At 45.9% G+C, this 23,572-nt stretch overlaps 1 protein-coding gene across 2 annotated transcripts in view; it reads right to left on the minus strand.

Moving 5' to 3' along the window:
* The window catches only part of DAPK2 (death associated protein kinase 2), a 138,813-nt gene that overhangs the window by 102,845 nt on the left and 12,396 nt on the right, over positions 1-23,572 (minus strand). For both annotated transcript variants that reach the window (XM_038746513.1, XM_038746512.1), the window contains exon 2: positions 17,132-17,232. In XM_038746513.1, coding sequence (XP_038602441.1) covers positions 17,132-17,211 — 80 coding nt within the window. In that variant the 5' untranslated portion in view covers positions 17,212-17,232. The remainder of the gene's footprint in view (positions 1-17,131; positions 17,233-23,572) is intronic.

The raw sequence follows: 23,572 nt of genomic DNA on the forward strand, positions 1-23,572 counted from the left end.
TCAACCAATGGCTCCAGATCACTTCCTAGGTTCACTACTAGGAACTAGGCTCTAGAACTTGGCCCCAACCTTCCCCGGAGTTTATATTCTAAGGGGGAGAAAGACACACAAGCAAGACAAACAGTGCTTGGTACAGTGCCTAGCGCATAATAAGCACTTAAACACCATAATCATTATTATTATTATTACTATTATTATGGCATTTATTAAGCGCTTACTATGTGCAAAGCACCATTCTAATTGCTGGGGAGGTTACAAGGTGATCAGGTTGTCCCACGGGGGGCTCACAGTCTTCATCACCATTTTACAGATGAGGTAACTGAGGCACAAAGAAGTGAAGTGACTTGCCCAAAGTCACACAGCTGATAATGGGAAGAGCCAGGATTCGAACTCATGACCTCTGACTCCAAAGCCCGCGCTCTTTCCACTGAGCTACGCTGCTTCTCTCAGAGTACCCTTGCAATTAGATTTGCACGCTTTATTTATCCCATCCTCAGCCCCACAGCACTTAAGTACCTATCTGTTTATCAATGTCTGTTTCCCCCTCTAGACAATACGCTCATTGTGGGTAGGGAATGTGTCTACCAACTCCGTTATATTGTACTCTCACAAGCGCTTAGTACAATGCTCGGCACATGGTAAGAGCTCAATAAATATGATTGATTGAATACAGGTACCCAGAGAAGTGCAAATTTGCTTATACCTTTAAACACCACACAGGTAAATATAAGCATGAATGAAAAAGCACAAACACCTGTTCAAATGGATGAGGGTGTGTGCATTTGGATTAGAAGGAGAAAAAGGGGTAATGACAGAAGATTGACGGTCTCTAACCACTACAGGAGTAGTTTCATGGAGGATGAAGGGGAGCGGGCCTGGCTGGATATGTCTCTGTCGAGATGGACAGAAGCAGAGAAGGAGCATGGCCTAGTGGTTAGAGCTCGGGCCTGGGACTCAGAAGGACATGGGTTCTAATCCTGGCTCCGTCACTTGTCTGCTGTGTGACCTTTGCTAAGTCACTTAACTGCTCTGTGCCTCAGTTACCTTATCTGAAAAATGGGGATTAAGACTGTGAGCACCACATGGGACATGGGCTATGTCCAACTTGGTTCACCGATATCTACCCCAGCACTCAGTACAGTGCCCAGCACGTAAATGCTTAACAAACGCCATTTAAAAAATAAAATAAAATTGGGAGAGAAACCATGGCATTTTCCTATTTAAGTCCTGGGCCGGGGGCTCAGGTTACAGGGACCGGGCCAGAGCATTTCATTAATGAGATGGTTGAGAAGGAAACATGCACATTATTTGACAAGAGGCAGAACTCCCAACATCCTCGTCCTCCTGGGGCTCACTGAACCTGGGCACCCCAGGATTAAACTGCATGTAGTAAAAATGGACAAAAGGGAATCCCGATCTAATCAATCAATTATAGGTGTTGAGTGCTTACTGTGTGCAAACCCCTGCGATAAATGCTTGGGAGCATACAACAGAGTTGATAGACACTTTCCCTGTCCACACCGGGTTTCCGCACCCACCCCACCATCGTGAGGTGTGGGAAGGAGAGTTAGGATTGTAAGCTCATTGTGAGGAGGGAACATGGTCTGCAAACTCTGTTGTGTTGTACTCTCCCAAGCGCTTAGTGCAGTGTTTTGTACATGGTAAGTGCTCAGTAAATATCATTGATTGATTGATTGACTGTCAGGAGGGAAGCATCCAAGGGCTGCTTTAGCATCTCAAAGGAGCAGGATGGGCATTTCAGTTTTTCCTCTCCCTCAGAGGACATCTCCTTATACAGGAGATCAAAACTTTTCAAGAGCCTCCAAAGACTACCCCAAGGAGCATTCAAGCATTTGTCTAGTGTTCTGCCCTAATAATAATAATAATAATTTAAAAAAAATAATAGTTGTGATATTAAGTGCGCACTACGTGCCAAGCACTGTAGTAAGGGATAATCAGGTCACACATAGTTCCTGTCATTCATTCATCCATTCATATTTATTGAGCGCTTACTGTGTGCAGAGCACTGTACTAAGCGCTTGGGAAGGATAAGTCGGCAACATATAGAGAGTCCCACAGGAAGAGGGAGAGGCAGCAGGTATTTAGTCCTCATTTTACAGAAAAGTTCCCATTTCTCTAGGGTTGTCTGCACTTTTCTCAGGGGAGAGGGAAAATCCACAGAGGCCAAAAGCCAGGATAAATCAGTCAATCAGTACTATGTGCAGAGCACTGTACTAAGCACTTGGGAGAGTGCAATACAGCAGAATTAGCAGACATGGTCCCTGCCCATAATAAGCTTATAGTCTAGAGGTGGAAATCTTTCCTTGCTTCTCTTCTAACTCTTCCTCCAAATAATATTTGGATGCCATCGACCCCTGAAAGTCTTGCTCCTGAAGGTTCCTCCCAGGAGCCTGGCATTACGGGAATTTTCCTCTCCTGCTGAGCTAAACAGTCTGACCCCTGAGGGAAAACCAAGAAAAACCCAGCAGGTTGTCTACAGGCTACCCACTGAGGACAACTCCCTGGGATTCTGGAAATTACTGTGTTCCATCCAACTCTGCCTCACGGAGGACAGCGTCAAAGAATGCCGCATCCACGGTTCATCAAATCTCATCTCCTTCGCAGTCGCCAAGGAAGAGGACAAAGATAAAGGCAAGCGTCAGGCCTCACTCCTAATGCCTCCCCCATTAGTGTCCTCTCTCCTGCACAGATCTGGATGTCAGAACCCACTAGTCGAGATGTGCAATGAGTAAGGGCACTCCACGTATTCAGAAAGAGTAGTGCTGTGCAGGCCTGGCCCCCGAGGGCCGAGACTAAAGCTGATGGGAATTTAAGAAATGGCAGGCTGCTAGATGACCCACTAGGAGTCCCAAGGGGAGAAAGTAAACATATTTTATTTTATAATGGTATTTTTTAAGTGCCTATTATGTGCCAGACACCAAGTGCTGGGGTAGAGACAAGCTAATCAGGTTGGACATAGCCCATGTTCCACATGGAGCTCACAGTCTAAATCCCCATTTTACAGATGAGATAACTAAGACACAGAGATAAGTGACTTGCCCAAAGTCACACAGCAGACAAATGGCAGAGCCAAGATTAGAACTCAGATCCTTCTGACTCCGAGACCTGTGCTCTATCCACTAGCCATGATCAGCCAGGCTACTCAAGCTGCCACCGGCGAAGAGCATGAGTTATGTGATGTGTCCCCCTCCTTCCCTTCCCCACAGCACCTGTATATATGTATATATGTTTGTACATATTTATTACTCTATTTATTTATTTTACTTGTGCATATCTATTCTATTTATTTTATTTTGTTAGTATGTTTGGTTTTGTTCTCTGTCTCCCCCTTCTAGACTGTGAGCCCACTGTTGGTTAGGGACTATCTCTATATGTTGTCAACTTGTACTTCCCAAGTGCTTAGTACAGTGCTCTGCACACAGTAAGCGCTCAATAAATACAATTGATTGATTGATTCTCTCTCAGAGTTCCCGCCAGCACTAGGCGATAGAGGAAAAAAATCCCCAAAGCTGCTGTGCCTCCCATCTCCTTCCTCAACCTCTCATTTTCAGCAGCCAGATGAGCTCGTGTTTGGTTCACCCTAAGGCTAGCACTGGTTTCGTCAAGAGAAAGGACTTAGCTGAGATGCAACACAAAGAATTTATAGACTACAAGGGCATTAAAGTCCAGTAATGTGTTTCAGCTTTATGCTGTCTTGCCAAAAATAAGGCACCTAGCTTTGATAGCCTTCTTATTGAGGTGTTTCAGGCAGCTGGAGAGGATTGGGTTAAAGTCCTTACCAAATTATGTCAACGGGTACGGCTAACCACTCAATGGTCTTCTGATTTGAAGAGATCAATCTACGTTCCAACACTGAAGAAAGGAGATACAACTAAATGCATCAACTATCGTACAGTTTCCTTGATCCCACTCGCCAGCAAGGTATTGCTAAAAGTTATACAGTATCGAATGGAGACCTACATGGAACGCGAATTGCCCGATTTTCAAGCAGGATTCCGGAAAGGATGAGGGACGTGGAATATTACTGCTGATGTCCATTGGAAAATTATAAGGACAAGAGACTAGCAAAAGGAAATCAGCATATGCTTTATTGATTATAGTAAGGCCTCTGACTGCGTGGATCGTGAAAAACTCTGGAGCCCGTTAAGGAAAATGGACATGCCGGGCCGTTTAATTGCATTAAGATGGAACCTGTATGCCGAACAGAAGGCTACAATAAGAACAGAATATGGAGAAACAGATCAGTTTCCATTAGTAAAGATGTAAGACAAGGATGTATCATCGTTTTATCCATTCATCCTTCATATCGAATACATAATGAGAGAAGCCGGATTGGATGAAGACGAACAGGGAGGCCTATAAACAACCTTCGTTATGCTGATGATACTACCCTACTAGCAGAAAGTGAAGACGATTTGAAAGGCTTATTATTAAAAGTTAAGGAACAGAGCAAAAAGATGGGCCTACTTTTGAGTATCAAGACAACAAAGATCATGACAACTGGAAGTTTTAATACATTTGTAGTGGATGGAGAGAAGACTGAAAGAGTTGACAATTTTTCTCTCCTGGGATCGATAATCAATAATAAAGGAACTAGTAGTCAAGAAATACGCTGAAGATTAACAATAGGAAGACCTGCTATGAAGAGCCTGGAAAGTCATGAAGTATGCTAATGTAACAATTGCCACAAAAATACAAATTGTCAGTTCTATTGTGTTTCCAGTGACACTGTATGGATCCTAAATCTGGACAATGAAAAAACAGGATAGAAAGAGCATCGATTCTTCTGAAATGTGATGTTGGGGAAAGCTTTTGTGAATACCACAGACTGCCTGAAAAACAAAACAAATGGATTTTGGAGCAAATTAAGCCAAAGTGTCTTTGGAAGGCCAAATGACTCGACTTAGATTAGCATATTTTGGACATATAATCAGAAGGACTAATTCTCTGGAGAAGACACTAATGCTAGGAAAAATCCAGGGAAAACGTGGAAGAGGCAGACCAGCAGCTAGATGGGTAGTGGCCATAACAACAATAATGGAAGAACCGTTAGAAAGGTTACGGATTATGGTAGAATCAATCAATCGTATTTATTGAGCGCTTGGGAAGTACAAGTTGGCAACATATAGAGACAGTCCCTACCCAACAGTGGGCTCACAGTCTAAAAGGGGGAGAAGACAGGACGTTCTGGAGAAAATATATCCATAGAGTCGTTATGAATCAAAAACGACTCGATAGCACTTGATAATAATAATACTGTGTTTCCAGGGGAGGAACGATAGTCAGAGGGAAGGGAATTTTTAAGTCCCCTTCACTGGTGATTTTTAAGAACAGGGTAGAAATAAAGAGTCTTTCTAGAGTGATTTAATTTCTGCTTGCTGCGGGCTTCCCAGCTTCTCTGCTAACTGTTTCAGGGGCAGCATTTCATTGAACTTTTAAGGGTGAAAAGTCACCTCAACGGAGCTCCCTTTCTCTTTTCCTCCAGTCATCTGAATTGACCACTCTTAGAGCACTCCAGCTGTGCTATAAACTCCTCTACAAGTGTCTGTGAACCCAAGGCTGGTAAAAGGAAACCCCCAGAGTTCCCCCTCCCATCTCTAAACACACACGCACGCATGCACACTCCCCCCACATATGCATTAACTTAGCAGCAAATCCCTCCTGTGGACTCTGAGGACCTTGAACACAGGATGTTCTCTAAATAAGTTTACACAATTCACTCCTCTCAAACCCACCTACTCACTGTGCCTCATTTTATCTCTCTCCACCGGAGAGACCTCTTGCTCCCACCCTTCCTCCTGCCTGGAAATCCCTCCCCACTTCCTATCCAGCAGATCACCACTCTCCCCATCATCAAAAACCGTTCTGAGGTCACTTCTTCCCCAGAAAGCCTTTCCTGGCTAATTTCTCATCTCCCCGCCTTACAGACCCACAAACTGTCACTTCAGAACTTCCCTCACCCATGAGTACGCACACCTCCCTCCGCCCCCGTAGCTTTTAAGCACATCTCTATATACTCTATTATTTCCTCTTATCTGTGAGGGCCATAATGATGTCCGTTAATTCTAAGAAGGGCTTGATTGTGAGTCTCTTATGGGTCACAGTTATATCTATTAATTCTATTCATCAACATCATCAATCGTATTTATTGAGCGCTTACTGTGTGCAGAGCACTGTACTAAGCTCTTGGGAAGTACAAGTTGGCAACATATAGAGACAGTACCTACCCAACAGTGGGCTCACAGTCTAAAAGGGGGAGTCAGAGAACAAAACCAAACATACTAACAAAATAAAATAAATAGAATAGATATGTACAAGTAAAATAAATAAATAGAGTAACAAATATGTACAAACATATATACATATATACAGGTGCTGTGGGGAAGGGAAGGAGGTAAGATGGGGGGGTGGAGAGGGGGACGAGGGGGAGAGGAAGGAAGGGGCTCAGTCTGGGAAGGCCTGCTGGAGGAGGTGAGATCTCAGTAGGGCCTTGAAGGGAGGAAGAGAGCTAGCTTGGCGGATGGGCAGAGGGAGCGCATTCCAGGCCCGGGGGATGACATGGGCCGGGGGTTGATGGCGGGACAGGTGAGAACGAGGTGAGGTGAGGAGATTAGCAGCAGTGGAGCGGAGGGTGTGGGGTGGGCTGGAGAAGGAGAAAAGGGAGGTGAGGTAGGAGGGGGCGAGGTGATGGACAGCCTTGAAGCCCAGGGTGAGGAGTTTCTGCCTGATGCACAGATTGACTGGTAGCCACTGGAGATTTTTGAGGAGGGGAGTAACATGCCCAGGGCATTTCTGGACAAAGACAATCCGGGCAGCAGCATGAAGTATGGATTGAAGTGGGGAGAGACACGAGGATGGGAGATCAGAGAGAAGGCTGATGCAGTAGTCCAGACGGGATAAGATCAGAGCTTGAACGAGAAGGGTAGCGGTGTGGATGGAGAGGAAAGGGTGGATCTTGGCAATGTTGCGGAGCTGAGACCGGCAGGTTTTGGTGACGGCTTGGATGTGAGGGGTGAACGAGAGAGCGGAGTCGAGGATGACACCAAGGTTGCGGGCTTGTGAGACGGGCAGGATGGTAGTGCCGTCAACAGAGATGGGAAAGTCAGGGAGAGGGCAAGGTTTGGGAGGGAAGACAAGGAGTTCAGTCTTGGACATAATTGTATTCTATTGTATTCTATTGTAATAATAATAATAATAAATGGCATTTGTTAAGCGCTTACTATTTGCAAAGCATTCAAGCACTTGTACTGTGCTCGGCAAACAATAGGAGCTCAATGAACATATATAATCTTCAAGAATCGAGATTGTGAGGATGGTATCTCAAAACTCGGTCAGAGATTTTCAAAATGATTTATAAGTTTTTTGTTGAGAGTGAGCAAAAGGAGGGTTTCCTAGAACTCGGCTAAGAGGAATCTTTTCTAAGCTCTTTGGAGGACTATGGGTAAGCCACCTTTCTGGACCAGCCTCTTTCCAGAGATAAAATGGAGATGTTAACCCCCACGTTCAAAGCCCTACTAAAGTCATATCTCCTCTAAAAGGATCTGGGTTCTAATCCCTGCTCCGCCACTCGTCTGCTGTGTGACCTTGGGCAAATTACTGAACTTCTCTGTGCCTCAGTTACCTCATCTGTAAAATGAGAATTAAGACTGAGCCTCATGAGAAGCAAAGTGGTCCAGCGGAAAGAGCACGGGCTTTGGAGTCAGAGGTATGGGTTCAAATCCCAGCTCCGCCAACTGTCAGCTGTGTGACTTTGGGCAACTCAACTTCTCTGTGCCTCAGTTACCTCATCTGTCAAATGGGGATTAAAACTGCGAGCCCCCCGTGGGACAACCTGATCACCTTGTAACTTCCCCAGTGCTTAGAACAGTGCTTTGCACATAGTAAGCGCTTAACTTACTTCTAGTCTAGTCTTCTAGACTGTGAGCCCGCCTTCTAGACTGTGAGCCCGCTGTTGGGTAGGGACTGTCTCTATGTGTTGCCGACTTGTACTTCCCAAGCACTTAGTACAGTGCTGTGCACACAGTAAGCACTCAATAAATATGATTGATTTATTGATTAACAAATACCATCATTATTATTATTATTATGTGGGACACGGACTGTGTCCAACCCAATTACTTTGTATCTCTACCCCAGCATCTGGTACAGTGACTGGCACACAGGACATGCTTAACAAATACCGCTAAAGAAAAATAGACCTTCTCTGACTAATCCCTCATTTCTTCCATGTTATTTGCCACCTATGCTCTTGGGTATGTATCCCTTAACCACTTTGATATTCACCCTACCCTTAGCCCCATAGAATTTGGGTACATAAGATTTTCCCCTATCAGCAATGTACTTAAATGTCTGTCTCCACCTCAAGACTGTAAGCTCCTAGTGGGCAGGGATCTTGTCTACCAAACCTACCAGCCCCATAGCACTTCTGAGAAGCAGCATGGTGTAGTGGATAAAGCATGGGCTTGGGAGTAAGGAGGACCTGGGTTCTAATCCCAGGTCTGCCACTTGTCTGCTGGGTGACCTTGGGCAAGTCACTTCACTTCTCTGTGCCTCAGTTACCTCAACTGTAAAATGGAGATTATGACCATGAGTCCCATGTAGGACAGGGACTGTGTCCAATCCAATTTGCTTATATTCACCCCAATGCTTAGCACGTAGTAAGAATTTAAATACCATAGTTAATGTTATTACTCTTCCAGGAGATTAGCACGGTACTCTGTACACAGTAATTGTTCGATGGAATATACTATTTATTGTTTCGTCTCCTTTTATGTTCTCGGGGAGACCAAGAGGGTGGTTGCAATTTGAGAGTTAGTCTCCTAGGGTCAGAAGGCCTGAATCATCTACATTCAAAGTTAGAGTTGAAACAAAGGTAAAATACGGTTCAGAATAAGACAATTCATCCATTCATTCAATTGTATTTATTGAGCGCTTACCGTGTGCAGAGCACTGTACTAAGCACTTGGGAAAGTACTATACATCAATAAGCAGACACATCACCTGCCCACAATGAGCATACTGCCACATTAATACCACAGCATACTGCCACATTAATACCACAGAGAGAACTGTACTTCCCAAGTGCTTAGTACATTGCTCTTTCCACTGAGCCACACTGCTTCTCTTAATCAATCAATCATATTTATTGAGCGTTTATTGTGTGCAGAGAGCTGTACTAAGCGCTTGGGAAGTACAAATTGGCAACATATAGAGACAGTCCCTACCCAACAGTGGGCTCACAGTCTAAAAGGGGGAGATTTTTGATTGAATATGATTGAATGAATGAATGAAGTATCACCTATCACTCCAAATGCATCCAATTGACTCAGATTGTAAACTCCTTGAGGGCAGACTAAACTACTCCTAGTATTTGTTTCCAAAAGACACTTACAGTGCTCTGCAGAAAGAAATACTGTTGATGGTAATGATGACAATGGATCAGGCGGGAATTTACAGAAGAGAAATTGGGGGCCGGCGGGTGGGCGGGAGGGCTCAGAGCAACCAGCCCTATATTGGCCAAGAAGCTGTAGGTGAATGACAGCCAGGCCCCCAGCCTATCACCCCCAACAAAATAAAAGCCAACTCTAAACACCAAGCAAGGATCACGATTCAGTGCAGTCACAAACTTCAACCCCTCTTTCTAACACTCAACTCTGTTTCGAGCTTTCACTTCCACTGCAAAGCCTAGAAGGCAAGCTGAGGAAGTAGTAACCACATCTCATGGTGTTCCCTCAATGACCTGCCAACTTCACCCTAGTTGACCCCACTTCAATTTAGAGAAGCAGTGTGGCTCAGTGGAAAGAGTACGGGCTTAGGAGTCAGGGGTCATGGGTTCTAATGCCAGCTCCGCCACTTGTCTGCTGTGTGACCTTGGGAAAGTCACTTCACTTCTCTGTGCCTCGGTTACTTCATCTGTAAAATGGGGATTAAGACTGTGAGCCCCATGTGGGACAATCTGACTTCCTTGTATCCCCCCAACACGTAGAACAGTGCTTGGCACATAGTAAGTGCTTAACAAATGCCATTATTATTATTCACCCAGTTTTTCCTAGGAGCAATATGGAGCACTTTCCCTCCTGCAGCCCTCACTCAACACATACCTCCCCATTTTCCTGGATCAAGGGACAAGAAAGCTTCTGGAAAACTGCTCCCATTTCCATGCCACCCCCTCCTTCTGACCTAACATATATGATTACCCTCCCTACACTCCTGGAACTCCCGCTGCCCCCCTTTAGGAAATGATCCCAAAAGCGAAGGTGGCAACTTCACTAGGAATTTAATAAGCAGAGAAGCAGCATGGCCTAGGGAATAGGGCTTCGGCCTGGGATTCAGAAGAATCTGAGTTCTAGTCCTGCCTCCGTCACTTGTCTGCTGTGTGACTTTGAGCAAATTGCTTCGCTTCTCTGTGCCTCAGTTACCTCAGCCGTAAAATGGGGATTAAGACTGTGAGCCCCATGGGGAACAGGGACTGTGTCCAACCTGATTACCTTATATGTGCCCCAGGGCTTAGAACAGCACATAGCAAGTGCTTAACAAATATAGTAAAAACAATTAGTGCTTTGTATATGACAAGCACCATAAGAGACAATAAGACAGGACATAGTCCCTATCCTACAAGAAGCTCACATCTAAGCTTTTAGACTGTGAGCCCACTGTTGGGTAGGGACTGTCTCTATATGTTGCCAACTTGTACTTCCCAAGTGCTTAGTACAGTGCTCTGCACACAGTAAGCACTCAATAAATACGATTGATTGATTGATTGATCTAAGGGGTTCTGGAGATCAGGTATTTTATCCCCACTTTACAGATGAAAAAACAGGCCAGAGAGGTTAAATGACTTACCCAAGGCCAAGCAGCAAGCCTATGGTAGAGCTGGGACTTGAAACCAGATCTCAATCAATTGTATTTATTGAGCCTTACTGTGTGCGGAGCACTGTATTAAGTGCTAGGGAGAGTACCATATAACAAAGTTGTTAGACTTTGTGTTCCCTGCCCACAGTCTGGAGGGAGCTTACAGAGCTGACTGTAAGTCCCATGCTCTTTCCACTAGGCTCTGTTGCCTCAGAATCAGCCTGGTTAAGGGTCTGTCTGGATGTGGGTGACACAAAAAGCTTCATCAGAATTTCTCACTACTTGGGGCAAGAGGGCACTGCAAGGGAGAGGCCAGCCAAGACGCTACTGCCTCTGGCCCAGTTGCCTTCCAACCCTCTCTCTCACCCAGGCAGAGTCCTGCGGATACTATTTGCCTACAGTTAGACCAGCAGCTTGTAAGTGCAACCCAGAGGCCAGCTCTGGGGGGAAAGAACCACCACCACAGGAAATACTTCAAAGCTCCTTCAAGTCCCATCAGACCCGGCAACTAAATGTCTTCGAAAGAACAAAAAACGGCACTCAATATTTGTCAACCCTTCGCCTCCCTTTTCCCTTTTCTACCACAAAAAATTTCCCCTTCGGCCCTTTTCAGGGGGCTATCACTGAGGGTGTTTTGGTGCACACACAAACACACAAACAGGTTGCCTCAGAGGAAGCTACCTCCTGCTTCACACTGCCACACCACAATTTCCCACTCCCCACAGCCTGTAAGCTTGGTTACTTATTCTATCTCTCTTTAAGAGGCCTTACTACCCTCAAAGAGCACCTATTTAAGTAGATTAGAGGCCATGGATCTCAGATTATAAACTCCCGAAGGGCAACACCTAGTTAAGACTGTGAGGCCCATGCTGGACAGGGACTGTGTCCAACCCGATTTGCTTGTATAATAATAATAATGATGATAGCATTTATTAAGCGCTTACTATGTGCAAAGCACTGTTCTAAGCACTGGGGAGGTTACATGGTGATCAGGTTGTCCCACAGAGGGCTCACCGTCCTAATCCCCATTTTACAGATGAGGTAACTGAGGCGCAGAGAAGTTAAGTGACTTGCCCAAAGTCACACAGCTGACAAGTGAGGGAGCTGGGATTTGAACCCATGACCCCCAACTCCAAACCCCGGACTCTTTCCAGTGAGCCACGTTGTATCCACTCCAGCGCTTAGTGCCTGGCACAGAGAAAGCGCTTAACAAATACCGCAATTATTATTAATATGCTCTCCAGTCGCTGCTTCGTTCAATGCCAACCCTTCCATCAATGCTCAGTCAAATAGGAAAACAGAGATACATATCGTGGCCTTGAATGTGTAAAGCACCTTTAATCCCAGATCTCCAAGCACTTTTCAAACACTCCAGGGAGCATAGCGATTGCTCTCCATTTCACTCATGCTGAGAAGCAGCATGGCTCAGTGGAAAGAGCACGGGCTTTGGAGTCAGAGGTCATGGGTTCAAATCCCGGCTCCCACACTTGTCAGCTGTGTGACTTTGCGCAAGTCACTTCACTTCTCTGGGCCTCAGTTACCTCATCTGTAAAATGGGGACTAAGACTATGAGCCCCCCGTGGGACAACCTGATCACCTTGTAACCTCCCCAGTTCTTAGAACAGTGCTTTGCACATAGTAAGCACTTAATAAATGCCATCATTATTATTATTACTACTGATGGAGCCACCAATGTGAACGGACCTGATCCGGACCATTCAGCAAATTACGAAGGAAGCCAGAACTCCAGAAGCCCTCTTCACTAGACCACACTGCCCCTTTCTGAGAGATCTGCTTCTGAGAGCTCCCCATTAAGCACCATAAAAAAACCTTAACTTCCAAGATTTGTGTGTATGAGGATGGGAGAGGAGAAAGCAGAGAAAGGACTTTCAGATTTCAACCACCTCCACATCTGCCCCTCTGTAGCACCCGGCCTGGGCCCCAATTCCATTTTCAACTGAAGAGGTGTCAGAAAGCTCACCTGGGTATGAAATGGGGAGAGAAGTGGTAAATCTCTCACAAGACAAAAAGCACTGGAATTTGCCTTCTGATAAAACTAAGTCAGCTGAACAGGCACTGAATCCTCATTTTAAGGATGAGGAAACTGAGGCAAAGAGCCAATGAGTGACTTGCCCAGGCAAATGGCAGAGCTGGGATAAAAAGCCAGGCCCTGGTTCTTTTCCCTAGGTCACACTGCATCTGAAATCAGAAATTACTTTCTCATCTTCACTTCCTCCCGTGGTGTCTGTAAATTTTGGAAGTTAAAACTTCATCAGTCCAAGGAGATGGCATAAACAGAATAAAGTCCTGGTGTCAGAAAGGCATCACACTTCTCAATGAAGTTTTTTCCTCAAGGGAATGACTTCCAATTGAACTACTGGCAAAGCAAGTGAATTCTTAGTATGAATCCTTAGTACTGGGTGTGTGTGAGTATGCGGATCTGTGTATGTGTCTGAAAGAGGTTGGTTATATATCTGAGAGACAGTGAACAAGAATTTAAAAGTGTGCCTTTTTACAGGTGCAAGAGTAATGTATATATTTATTCATGATGTGTACATATCTATAATTCTATGTATTTATATTGATGCTTTTGATGCCTGTCTACTTGTTTTGTTGTCTGTCTCCCCCCTTCTAGACTGTGAGCCCTTTCTTGGGTAGGGATTGTCTCTGTTGCCAAATTGTACTTTCCAAGCGCTTAGTACAGTGCTCTGCACACAGTAAGTGCTCAATAAATACGATTGAACGAATGAAGAGTAAAGAGGGTGAGTGTAATCAGTGGTGTCAATTCTTCTCCACCTGGGTTATTCCATCACCCATCAACATTTCTAACATCCCCAACCCCTCTTTCGCCCTTCTTCTCCACCATTCCATCATGAGGGGTTAGGCCAAGTTTGCACTGCATTTCCCCATCCTCTCGCCAAACAGACTGATTCACTTCTCCTGCCGCAGCTAGCCCAGAGTTGGATGCTGTCATCCTTGAAGTGGTGCAGGCAGCATCTGGCAACCCCCGGGGCCATACCCTCCAGCCAACAGAAAGTGCTGAAATGCAGAACTTCAGGTATCAGCCAGTTCTTCCGACTCCGGCTCTGGGACCACAAGCCAGAAAGCTGGCAGACGCCTCGCTGGGAGGAAGAGAATCAGGGATTGTTTTTCGCACTGGGGTCACAGGGCCAGGAGCAGAGATCGAGACGGAGCACAGATCACGCACAGCTCTGGAGATCTCGGGGTTAGAAGCACATCCTGAACCACCTCCATGGTTGATATACTTCCTGGGTTATAGAAGATGGCGTCCTCAAACAACCCCCTGTTCACCCCCTCCAACTCACCCGACCATAGCACACCCCATCTTCCAAGTCCTCCTGAAAACTCACCTCCTCCATGAGGCTTTCCTAGATTTAACTCCATCATCCCAGGTCACATCCATTCACCAGGTTCCTTTCTATTACTTAACAACTTTTCCTCACAAACTGAATGTAGCATTTTCTGAATGGTTTGTGTCTGTCAGCCTCTCCCATTACATCATAAGCTTCTTAAGGATAAGGACCATGTCTCTCAATCAATCAATCAATAGTACTTATTGAGCACTTACTATGTGCAGAGAACTGTACTAAGTGCTTGGGCGAGCACAACAGAAGACTGTGAGCCCACTGTGGGGTAGGGACTGTCTCTGTTGCTGAATTGTACTTTCTAAGTGCTTAAAATAGTGCTCTGCACCCAGTGAGCGCTCAATAAATATAACTGAATGAATTAGCAACACTCTTACTCCTACGTACTCTCCCAGGCATATCATATGGTGCTTAATAAATCCCACCGTTTGATTTTTTTTAATGGCATTTGTTAAGTGCTTAATCTGTAACAGACACTGTACTAAATGCTGGGATAGCTGCAAGCTAATCAAGTAGGGCACAGTCCCTGTCCCACATGGCGCTCACGGTATTAATCCTTATTGTAAAGAAGAGGTAACTGAGGCACAGAGAAGTGAAGTGACTTCCCCAAGCTTGCACTACAATCAAGGGGCAGTGCTGGATTAGAACCCAAGTTCTTCTGACCCCTTGGCTCATGCTGTATCCACTTGGCTGACAGTCCCATTTCAAGTCACCCTGGCAAGCAACTCTCAGGTTGAGGCCAGATGCCCACTCTGCAGGCCTCGAACCTGCAGGGCCGTGGCACAAAACCACATCTAATCGCGGCAGTCTGGGTTTGGATGGCCTCGTCACTCCCTGCAGCCCTTCCTGTTCTGGAAGGCTAAGGCTGAAGGAGCTGTCAATGGGGTCCCCTGGGCTGCTACAACTTGAGCACCTCCTGAAAGCGAATCCAGACTCAATTCCAGCCCGTCAGTCAGGAAATCGTATTTATTGAGTGCTTACTGTGTGCGGAGCACTGTACTAGGTGCTTGGAAGAGTACGATACAATATAACAGACACATTCCCCGTCCACAACAGGGTTACAGTCTAGAGAGGGAGACAGACATTAATATCAATAAATAAATTACAGGCTCATAGCGTCTTGTCTGGGCTGGAAACCTGGGATCTGGACCAGTCTGACCTAATTCCTGCGCGGACCCAATCCGGGAGGGGCTCCAGTCCCCTAACAAAGAAGCAGCCAGGCTCAGTCGCCTTGGAAATAGCAAAATTGAAGTGACCAGAAACAGATTTGGGAGTAGCCTGTAAGGTTGGTCAATGGGCTGCTAGGGTTCCTTCCCAGACTCCAATCACCTAAACAATCGATCAATGAGTGCCTTCTGTGTGCAGATCACTGCTCTAAGTGCTTAAGACAACACAATTAAAGGTAAAAGACACAATCCTTGACCATGTGGATCTTCCAGTCTAATAGCACAACCAGTTTGGCTTACAGACTTTCCCAAAAACAGGCAGGGATTGGTCAGACTCCAGATTTCTGGCCCAAGAGGGTCTCCCATATTGGATCGTTTGTGTGCAGGAGAGGTGACGCACGGAGCCACATTGGATTGGGTGTGTGTAGGAGAAGTGACATATATATACCTGTGTAGATCTCATTCAAGTCTTTCAAAACTAGGGGTGTCTTGAGAAATTGTCTCCGAAAACAATAACGGAATTTTTCGAGCACCCACCGAGTGCCGTGCACCTCCCTGAGCGCTTAAAGAACTGCAGCAAAAGCAAGTCTCTAACTTCTGTGTACTTTGAAAATGCGTCAGTGTTTAAAATGTTTCCGTGTTCTGAACTTGGAAACCCTAAAGAGACACTAAGTGACTCAGATCACCAAATCAATCAAGGAACGGCTAATCTGCTTTCTCTATACAAACCAGCACTAGGCAAGATCACGTCACTTCTCGCTCAAATTATGAGCCAAAAAAAAAAAATTGGAAACCATGGAGAGTACTAAGCTGGAAGTGGGAGAAAAGGATCAGGAGAACATAATTCTGCCTTGTACCTGTTGTACTGAAATGAGACATGTACCCCAAAAAATAAGAGAATTTTGGCCTTATGATCAATAATAATAATGACATTTGTTAAGTGATTACTCCATACCAAGCACTGTACTAAGCACTCAGGAAAACCCAAGATAAGCAGGTCAGATTCAGTCCCTGTCCTTCCCTGGGCTCATAGTGAAAGGAAGAAGGAGAATAGGAAAATTACCATTTTACAGATGAGGAATCTGAAGCACAGAGAAGTTAAGTAACTTTCCCAAGGTCACACAGTAGACAAGGAGCAGAACTGGGATTCATTCAATTCAACCGTATTTACTGAGTGCTTACTGTCTGCAGAGCACTGTACTATGCGCTTGAGAGAATACAATTCAACAATAAACAGGGATTAGAACCCAGGTCCTCTGATGCCCAGGCCTGTGCTCTTTCCATTAAGCCACGCTGCTTCCCAGGAATAAACCTTTCTCCAAAATCAATCAATCATATTTATTGAGTGCTTACTGTGTGCTGAGCACTGTACTAAACACTTGGCAGAGTACGATCCAACAGCGTTGGTAGACACGTTCCCTGCCCACACTCCGAAATACAGAAACACACATTTTCAGCCACTTCCGCTTCAGAATTTTTAATTTCCAGAAAAGCAAACTTGCAAAACTATATTCTGCCAAGCTCCAGTGGAAGTTTAAAATAAACCTTGTTCCGAAACGGTTCCTGTTTAAACAGCGGGCCAGGGGCCGGGAGCAGTTAGCAGGCCTCCTGGGAAACTGGATTAAAATTGCAATAAGGTAATGTAAATAGATGCCACTGCACCTGTCATCCTAAATTCCCCTCCCCACACGGTCAGTAAGCTTTTACCTTCCCAGTTCCTCTCCGATTTCATAAACATCCTCCACCTTCTGCTGCTTGAACGTGGTGGCCATGTCGGCGCTCCTCATGGATGTTGGGAGCCAACGTACCTGGAATAAGACGGAAGATTACGTTGGGGTGGCCGGACAGATTGGATTGTGCCCCAGCCCCTGAACGACATCAAGCTGCAGGCCTTTCCATAAAAACTCAAAATATGGCCTGCTGCTTCAACAAGGCAACCCGACCCGAAGCATCAAGGGGCAGATTGCCAGCTGTTGACTCACGGCTGGTGAGGCAGGGAAAGGCTCTGAGAATTTTTTTTGTGGTGATTTCTGGCTAATGATAATAATAATAATGACTGTGGTACTTGAGCGCTTACTTTGTGTCAACCACTGGGGTAGATACAAGATAGACAGGTTGGATGCAGTCTCTGTCCCACATGGAGTTCGCCATCTAAGCGGGGAGGGGGCCGGGTATTTAATCCCCAGTTTTGAAGCCCGTCTGGGGCCATTTGCAATTTTCCTCGGCATTGCCCCAACTTCAGAAACCATCAAGGGGAAAAGGAGCAAGGAGTGGCCTGAAGAGGAAGGTGGGATAGTTCAGAGGAAGAATTTTTCAAATGGGGACTCGGGTACCCTCTCTCCGCGAGCAGAACTGGAGGGTTTTAAGCCTTGATCAGAGAAGGGGCTGGAACTTCTTTGTCTCTGCCACTCTGCTTTCTTAAAGGTTAGAAAGCCCAGGGGAACTCAGCTTCCCTCCCACTCTAGGTGGGAGGCTGGCCTTTGGGTAAATTTGAAGTCCCTCCCCTCCATTCCCCTCTGCCCTTCCAGTTAGGGAGGTCTAAAGGAGCAGTCAGCAATGGGACAACTGGAGGATTATCCCTTTTTAAATTTGCCCCGAGAATTCAGGTCTCAACAGGTCTTTATCTTTCAGGAGGTCTTTTCTGGCAATAAAACGTAAGATCTGGGAAAGACTCTGGCGATTAAGGACCCGAAAAATAAAAGTTAAACAGATCCTCTCAAATAACAAAAGACAAAAATGCAACACAAAATATGCGACAAGACCAAGAGACGGTACCTTCCGGACTCACACTACCTTTATAAATGACAAATAACAGAGAAACCTCCCATCTCCTGTTGAAATGCACAGTAGTGAGAGTAAGAGAAAGAGCAGTGGAAAGAGCTCGGGCTTTGGAGTCAGAGGTCATGAGTTCAAATCCCGGCTCTGCCAATTGTCAGCTGTGTGACTTTGGGCAAGTCACTTCACTTCTCTGGACCTCAGTTACCTCATCGGTAAAATGGGGATTAAGACTGTGAGCCCCTCCATGGGACAACCTGATCACCTTGTAACCTCCCCAGCACTCAGTGCAGTGCTTTGCACATAGTAAGCACTTAATAAATGCCATCATTATTATTGGTGAGAAAAACTAGGTATAGGATCTTTTAGCAGCAAGATTCCATTGTTTCAGGGGTTGATGCCCAGGTGCCTGAGAAAGTCACAACCTGCAGATTCCAGTCCTCAGGCAAAGCTGGCACCGCCTACGAAAGCCCACAAGAACGTCAACTAAAGAGAACCTCTTCATGTGTGGCATCCTATGCCAAATGGAAATGCAAATACAGGTAACTATTTCCAAACTCTTTCATGGTATTTGTTAAGAGCTTACTATGCGCCAGGTACTGTCCTGAGCACCGGGGTAGATACAAAATAATCAGTTTGGACACAAGCCATGTCCCACATGGGGCTCATAGCCTTAATCACCATTTCTAACAGATGAGGTAACAGGAGCACAGAGAAGTGAAGTGATTTGTTCAGGGTCACGCAGCAGATAAGTGGCAGAGCTGGGATTAAAACTCGGGTCCTTTGATACCCCAGACCATGTTCTTGCCATTAGACCGTGCTGCCTCAGCCCGGCCTACCGACAGGAGGGCTAAAATGAGGCAAAGGAAAGGGAAAGAGAAAAATCATATAACCAGCCTGTCCTGCAAATATCGATCAGTCAGTTGTATTTACTGGGTACTAAGCACTCGGGAGAGTGATCCCGAGACACCTTGCAAAAAGTGGGATGGCCATGATTTTAGGGGGTCCCATCCTGCTACCTGAAAAGCCTAGGGCAAGCCCCTCTAGGGACGTGTCTTCACCTTCAATGGGAGGGAGATTACTTGTGTCTCACAGTCTTAATCCCCACGGTCTGTAATCTCTGTAAATTCTGTAGACTGTAAACTAGTAATGGGCAGGGAACCTGTCGACTAATTCTGTTGTACCGTACTCTCCCAAGCACTTCGACAGTGCTTTCCACATAGTAGGTGCTCAATAAATACTATGGATTGATGAGGCATAGAAAAGTGAAGTGACCTGCCCAAGGCCACACAGCAGAAAAATGGCAGAGCCAGGATTAGAACCCAGGCCCTCTGACGCCCAGGCCCATGTGGTCTTTCCACTAGGCCACGCAGAAGCAGCAGTAGCAGCAGGAGTTGCCTTCGCTGCCTCCGCTTCCTCTCCTCCAACTCTCTTCCCAACTCCTCGCCATCTGGCTTCCACCCCCTTTCTCCAAGGAAAGGGCCCTCTCTAAGGTCACCATTGACCTCCTTCCTGACAAATCCAATGGCCTCTACTCCATCCTAATTTTCCCCCACCTTTCCGCTGCCTTTGACACCCTGGGCCCCCCCCATTTCATCATACCTTCTAGATGTGAGCCTGTTGTGGGCAGGGATTGTCGCTCTTTGTTGCTGAATTGTACTTTCCAAGAGCTTAGTACAGTGCTCTCCACACAATAAGTGCTCAATAAATACAACTGAATGAATCCCAGGGTCATCGTTGGGAATTGCCAATGCAACCAGAATGCCATAATTCTGGAAATTCCAAAAACTCTCATGAAGTGTCCTCGAAGCTCATCTGAGGAGGCTGCCAGAGTCACTACACCTTCCTCTCTGGTTGGGTGGTGGTGCTGATGGTAGATTAATAATGGTGGCAGTGACTTCAAGTTGCCCCTTTGTGTTCCTTTCCCTTCTTTCTTTCTCCTTCATCCTTCACTGGATCACATCCTGCTAACCCCCCGGGGAAGTCCGTCCCCCCTCTTGTGGAACAGCCGACACAGGCCATCTCTAATGGCACAAGGCCGCGGCAACCCCAAAAGAACACAACCCTGGGCTCACGCTTCTGAACAAGAAGCCAAAACACACATTTGGAGATCAGCCTTTCAGGAGTTCCTGCATCAAAAGATTTTTTGAGATCAAGATTAACAGGGATGGAGGCTTCTCATCTTGCCAATCTGATCCCCTAGGCACAGTATGTATGGAACAGTCACGGAAGGTCAACGTAGCTAGTTTTGGGAGGGCAGGGGGGTGTAAGGGGAGAAGTGGAGTGAATTAGAAGGGAGTACATCTCACAAATGCCAAATCAGGGTCCTTTAGCGTCATTTCATTATGTGCTATAATAATTATGGTATTTGTTAAGCGCTTGCTATGTGCCAAGCACTGTACTATTCGCTGGGGTAGATATGAGTTAATCAGGCTGGACACAGTCCCTGTCCTACATAATAAGAATAATAATAATAATGATGGTATTTGTTAAGCGCTTACTATGTGTCAAGCACTGTTCAAAGCATCGGGGTAGATACATTCATTCATTCATTCAGTCGTATTTATTGAGCGATTACTGTGTGCAGAGCACTGTACTAAGCCCCTGGGAAGTACAAGTTGGCAACATATAGAGATGGTCCCTACTCAACAACAGGCTCACAGTCTAGAAGGGGGAGACAGACAACAAAACAAAACATGTGGAAATAAAGCTAGATGCACATCATTAACATCATTAACAAAATAAATAGAATAGTAAATATGTACAAGTAAAATAGAGTAATAAATCTGTACAAACATATATGCAGGTGCCGTGGGGAGGGGAAGGAGGTGTGGGGGGGATGGGGAGGAGGAGAGGAAAAAGGGGGCTCAGTCTGGGAAGATAATCAGGTTGTCCCACGTGGGGTTCACAGTCTTAATCCCCATTTTACAGATGAGGTAACTGAGGCTCAGAGAAGTTAAGAGACTTGCCCAAAGTCACACAGCTGATAAGTGGCTGAGGCGGAATTAGAACCCACGACCTCTGACTCCCAAGCCCGGGCTCTTGCCCCTAAGCCACACTGCTTCTTGATCACGGTCTTGATCCCCATTTTACGGATGAGGTAACCGAGGCCCAGAGAAGTGAAGTGACTTGCTCAAGGTCACATAGCAGACACGTGGCGGAGCCGGGATTAGAACCAAGTTCTTCGGATGTTGCCAACTTGTCCTTCCCAAGCGCTTAGTACAGTGCTCTGCACACAGTAAGGGCTCAATAAATACGATTGATTGATCGATTGATTGATTCTGACTCCTGTGCCCATGACGCTCTCCACCAGGCCACGCTGCTTCCAACATCCCCATTGTTACAACAACATCATCATCATCATCAATTGTATTTATTGAGCGCTTACTGTGTGCAGAGCACTGTACTAAGCGCTTGGGAAGTACAAGTTGGCAACATCCTCCTCTCCCAGCCTGGATCTGCGGGATGCAGTCTTCCTCCCTCCCTCTGAGCCTGGAAAGGACCCATTGCTGCAAATTTCCAGGCTGTACCCCACCATCTAGCCTCACCCACATTATCTCTGACCCCCCTGACTGCTGGTGCCTTGGGAAATGCCCTCCGACTTATCTCCCCTCCACTTCCTCAAAGAAACAAGCGTACATGCTTCCGAACCCCAACTCCCAACCAATAAGATGTCCTGCTTCACGTTAACCTGATTTTAAGATGGTTTATGGCCACTCAATCAATCAATCGTATTTATTGAGCGCTTACTGTGTGCAGAGCACTGTACTAAGCACTTGGGAAGTACAAGTTGGCAACACATAGAGACAGTCCCTACCCAACAGTGGGCTCACGGTCTAAAAGGTGGGCTCACTCATTTAGGGGCTACATAAATATTCTCCCCCATCCTCCCCAATCAATCAATCATATTTATTGAGTGCTTACTGTGTGCAGAGCACTGTACTAAGCGCTTGGGAAGTACAAGTTGGCAACATATAGAGACAGTCCCTACCCAACAGTGGGCTCACAGTCTAAAAGCCCAACAATCCTTCCAGCCTGATAATAATAATAGTAATAATTGTGGTATTTGTTAAGCTCTTACTGTTTACCAGACACTGTAGTAATAATAATAATAATAATGGCATTTATTAAGTGCTTACTATGTGCAAAGCACTGTTCTAAGCACTGGGAGGTTACAAGGTGATCAGGTTTCCCACGGGGGGCTCACAGTCTTAATCACCATTTTACAGATGAGGTAACTGAGGCACAGAGAAGTGAATTGACTTGCCCAAAATCACACAGCTGACAATTGGAGGAGCCAGGATTAGAACCCATGACCTCTGACTCCAAAGCCCGGGCTCTTTCCACTGAGCCCCCTCTCCCCCTCTTGTCCCCCTCTCCATCCCCCCCATCTTACCTCCTTCCCTTCCCCACAGCACCTGTATATATGTATATATGTTTGTACATATTAATTACTCTATTTATTTATTTATTTATTTTACTTGTACATATCTATTCTATTTATTTTATTTTGTTAGTATGTTTGGTTTTGTTCTCTGTCTCCCCCTTTTAGACTGTGAGCCCACTGTTGGGTAGGGACTGTCTCTATATGTTGCCAACTTGTACTTCCCAAGCGCTTAGTACAGTGCTCTGCACACAGTAAGCGCTCAATAAATGCGATTGATGATGATGAGCCACACTGCTTCTCTGTACTACGCACTGGAGCGGATAAGAGCAAATCAGATTGGACACAGTCCTCATCCCCCATGGGGCTCACAGTCTCAATCCCCATTTTACAGATGAGGTAACTGAGGCAAAGAGAAATCGACTTGCCCAAGGTCACCCAGCAGACAAGTGGCAGAGCTGGGATTAGAACCCACAACCTCCCGACGCCGAGGCCCGTGCCCTATCCATTACACCAAGCCTGACAGAAACTGCCAAGATCAGGGCTTTTGTGGGAGCAGAGAGGCACTGGGGAAATCGAGCGGACACCTCGGCCTTGCTTGGGAAGGATAGACCGAGGCGGGACACCATGTATATATGTTTGTGCATATTTATTACTCTATTTATTTATTTATTTTACTTGTACATATCTATCCTATTTATTTTATTTTGTTAATACGTTTGGTTTTGTTCTCCGTCTCCCCCTCCTAGACTGTGAGCCCGCTGTTGGGTAGGGACCGTCTCTATATGTTGCCGACTTGTACTTCCCAAGCGCTGAGTACAGTGCTCTGCACACAGTAAGCGCTCAATAAATACGATTGATTGATTGATTGATTGATTGACACTCCATCGGGAGGGATCCGCACACCCGATTTTGGCAGCTTCAGTTCCTGCGGTCGGAGGCGAGAAGGCTGGGGGCGTCAATCCCCGGCTTTCCAATATCACGGTCCC

The sequence above is a fragment of the Tachyglossus aculeatus genome, chromosome 5 (assembly GCF_015852505.1).
Source record: "Tachyglossus aculeatus isolate mTacAcu1 chromosome 5, mTacAcu1.pri, whole genome shotgun sequence".
In the NCBI taxonomy this organism is placed as follows: Eukaryota; Metazoa; Chordata; class Mammalia; order Monotremata; family Tachyglossidae; genus Tachyglossus; species Tachyglossus aculeatus.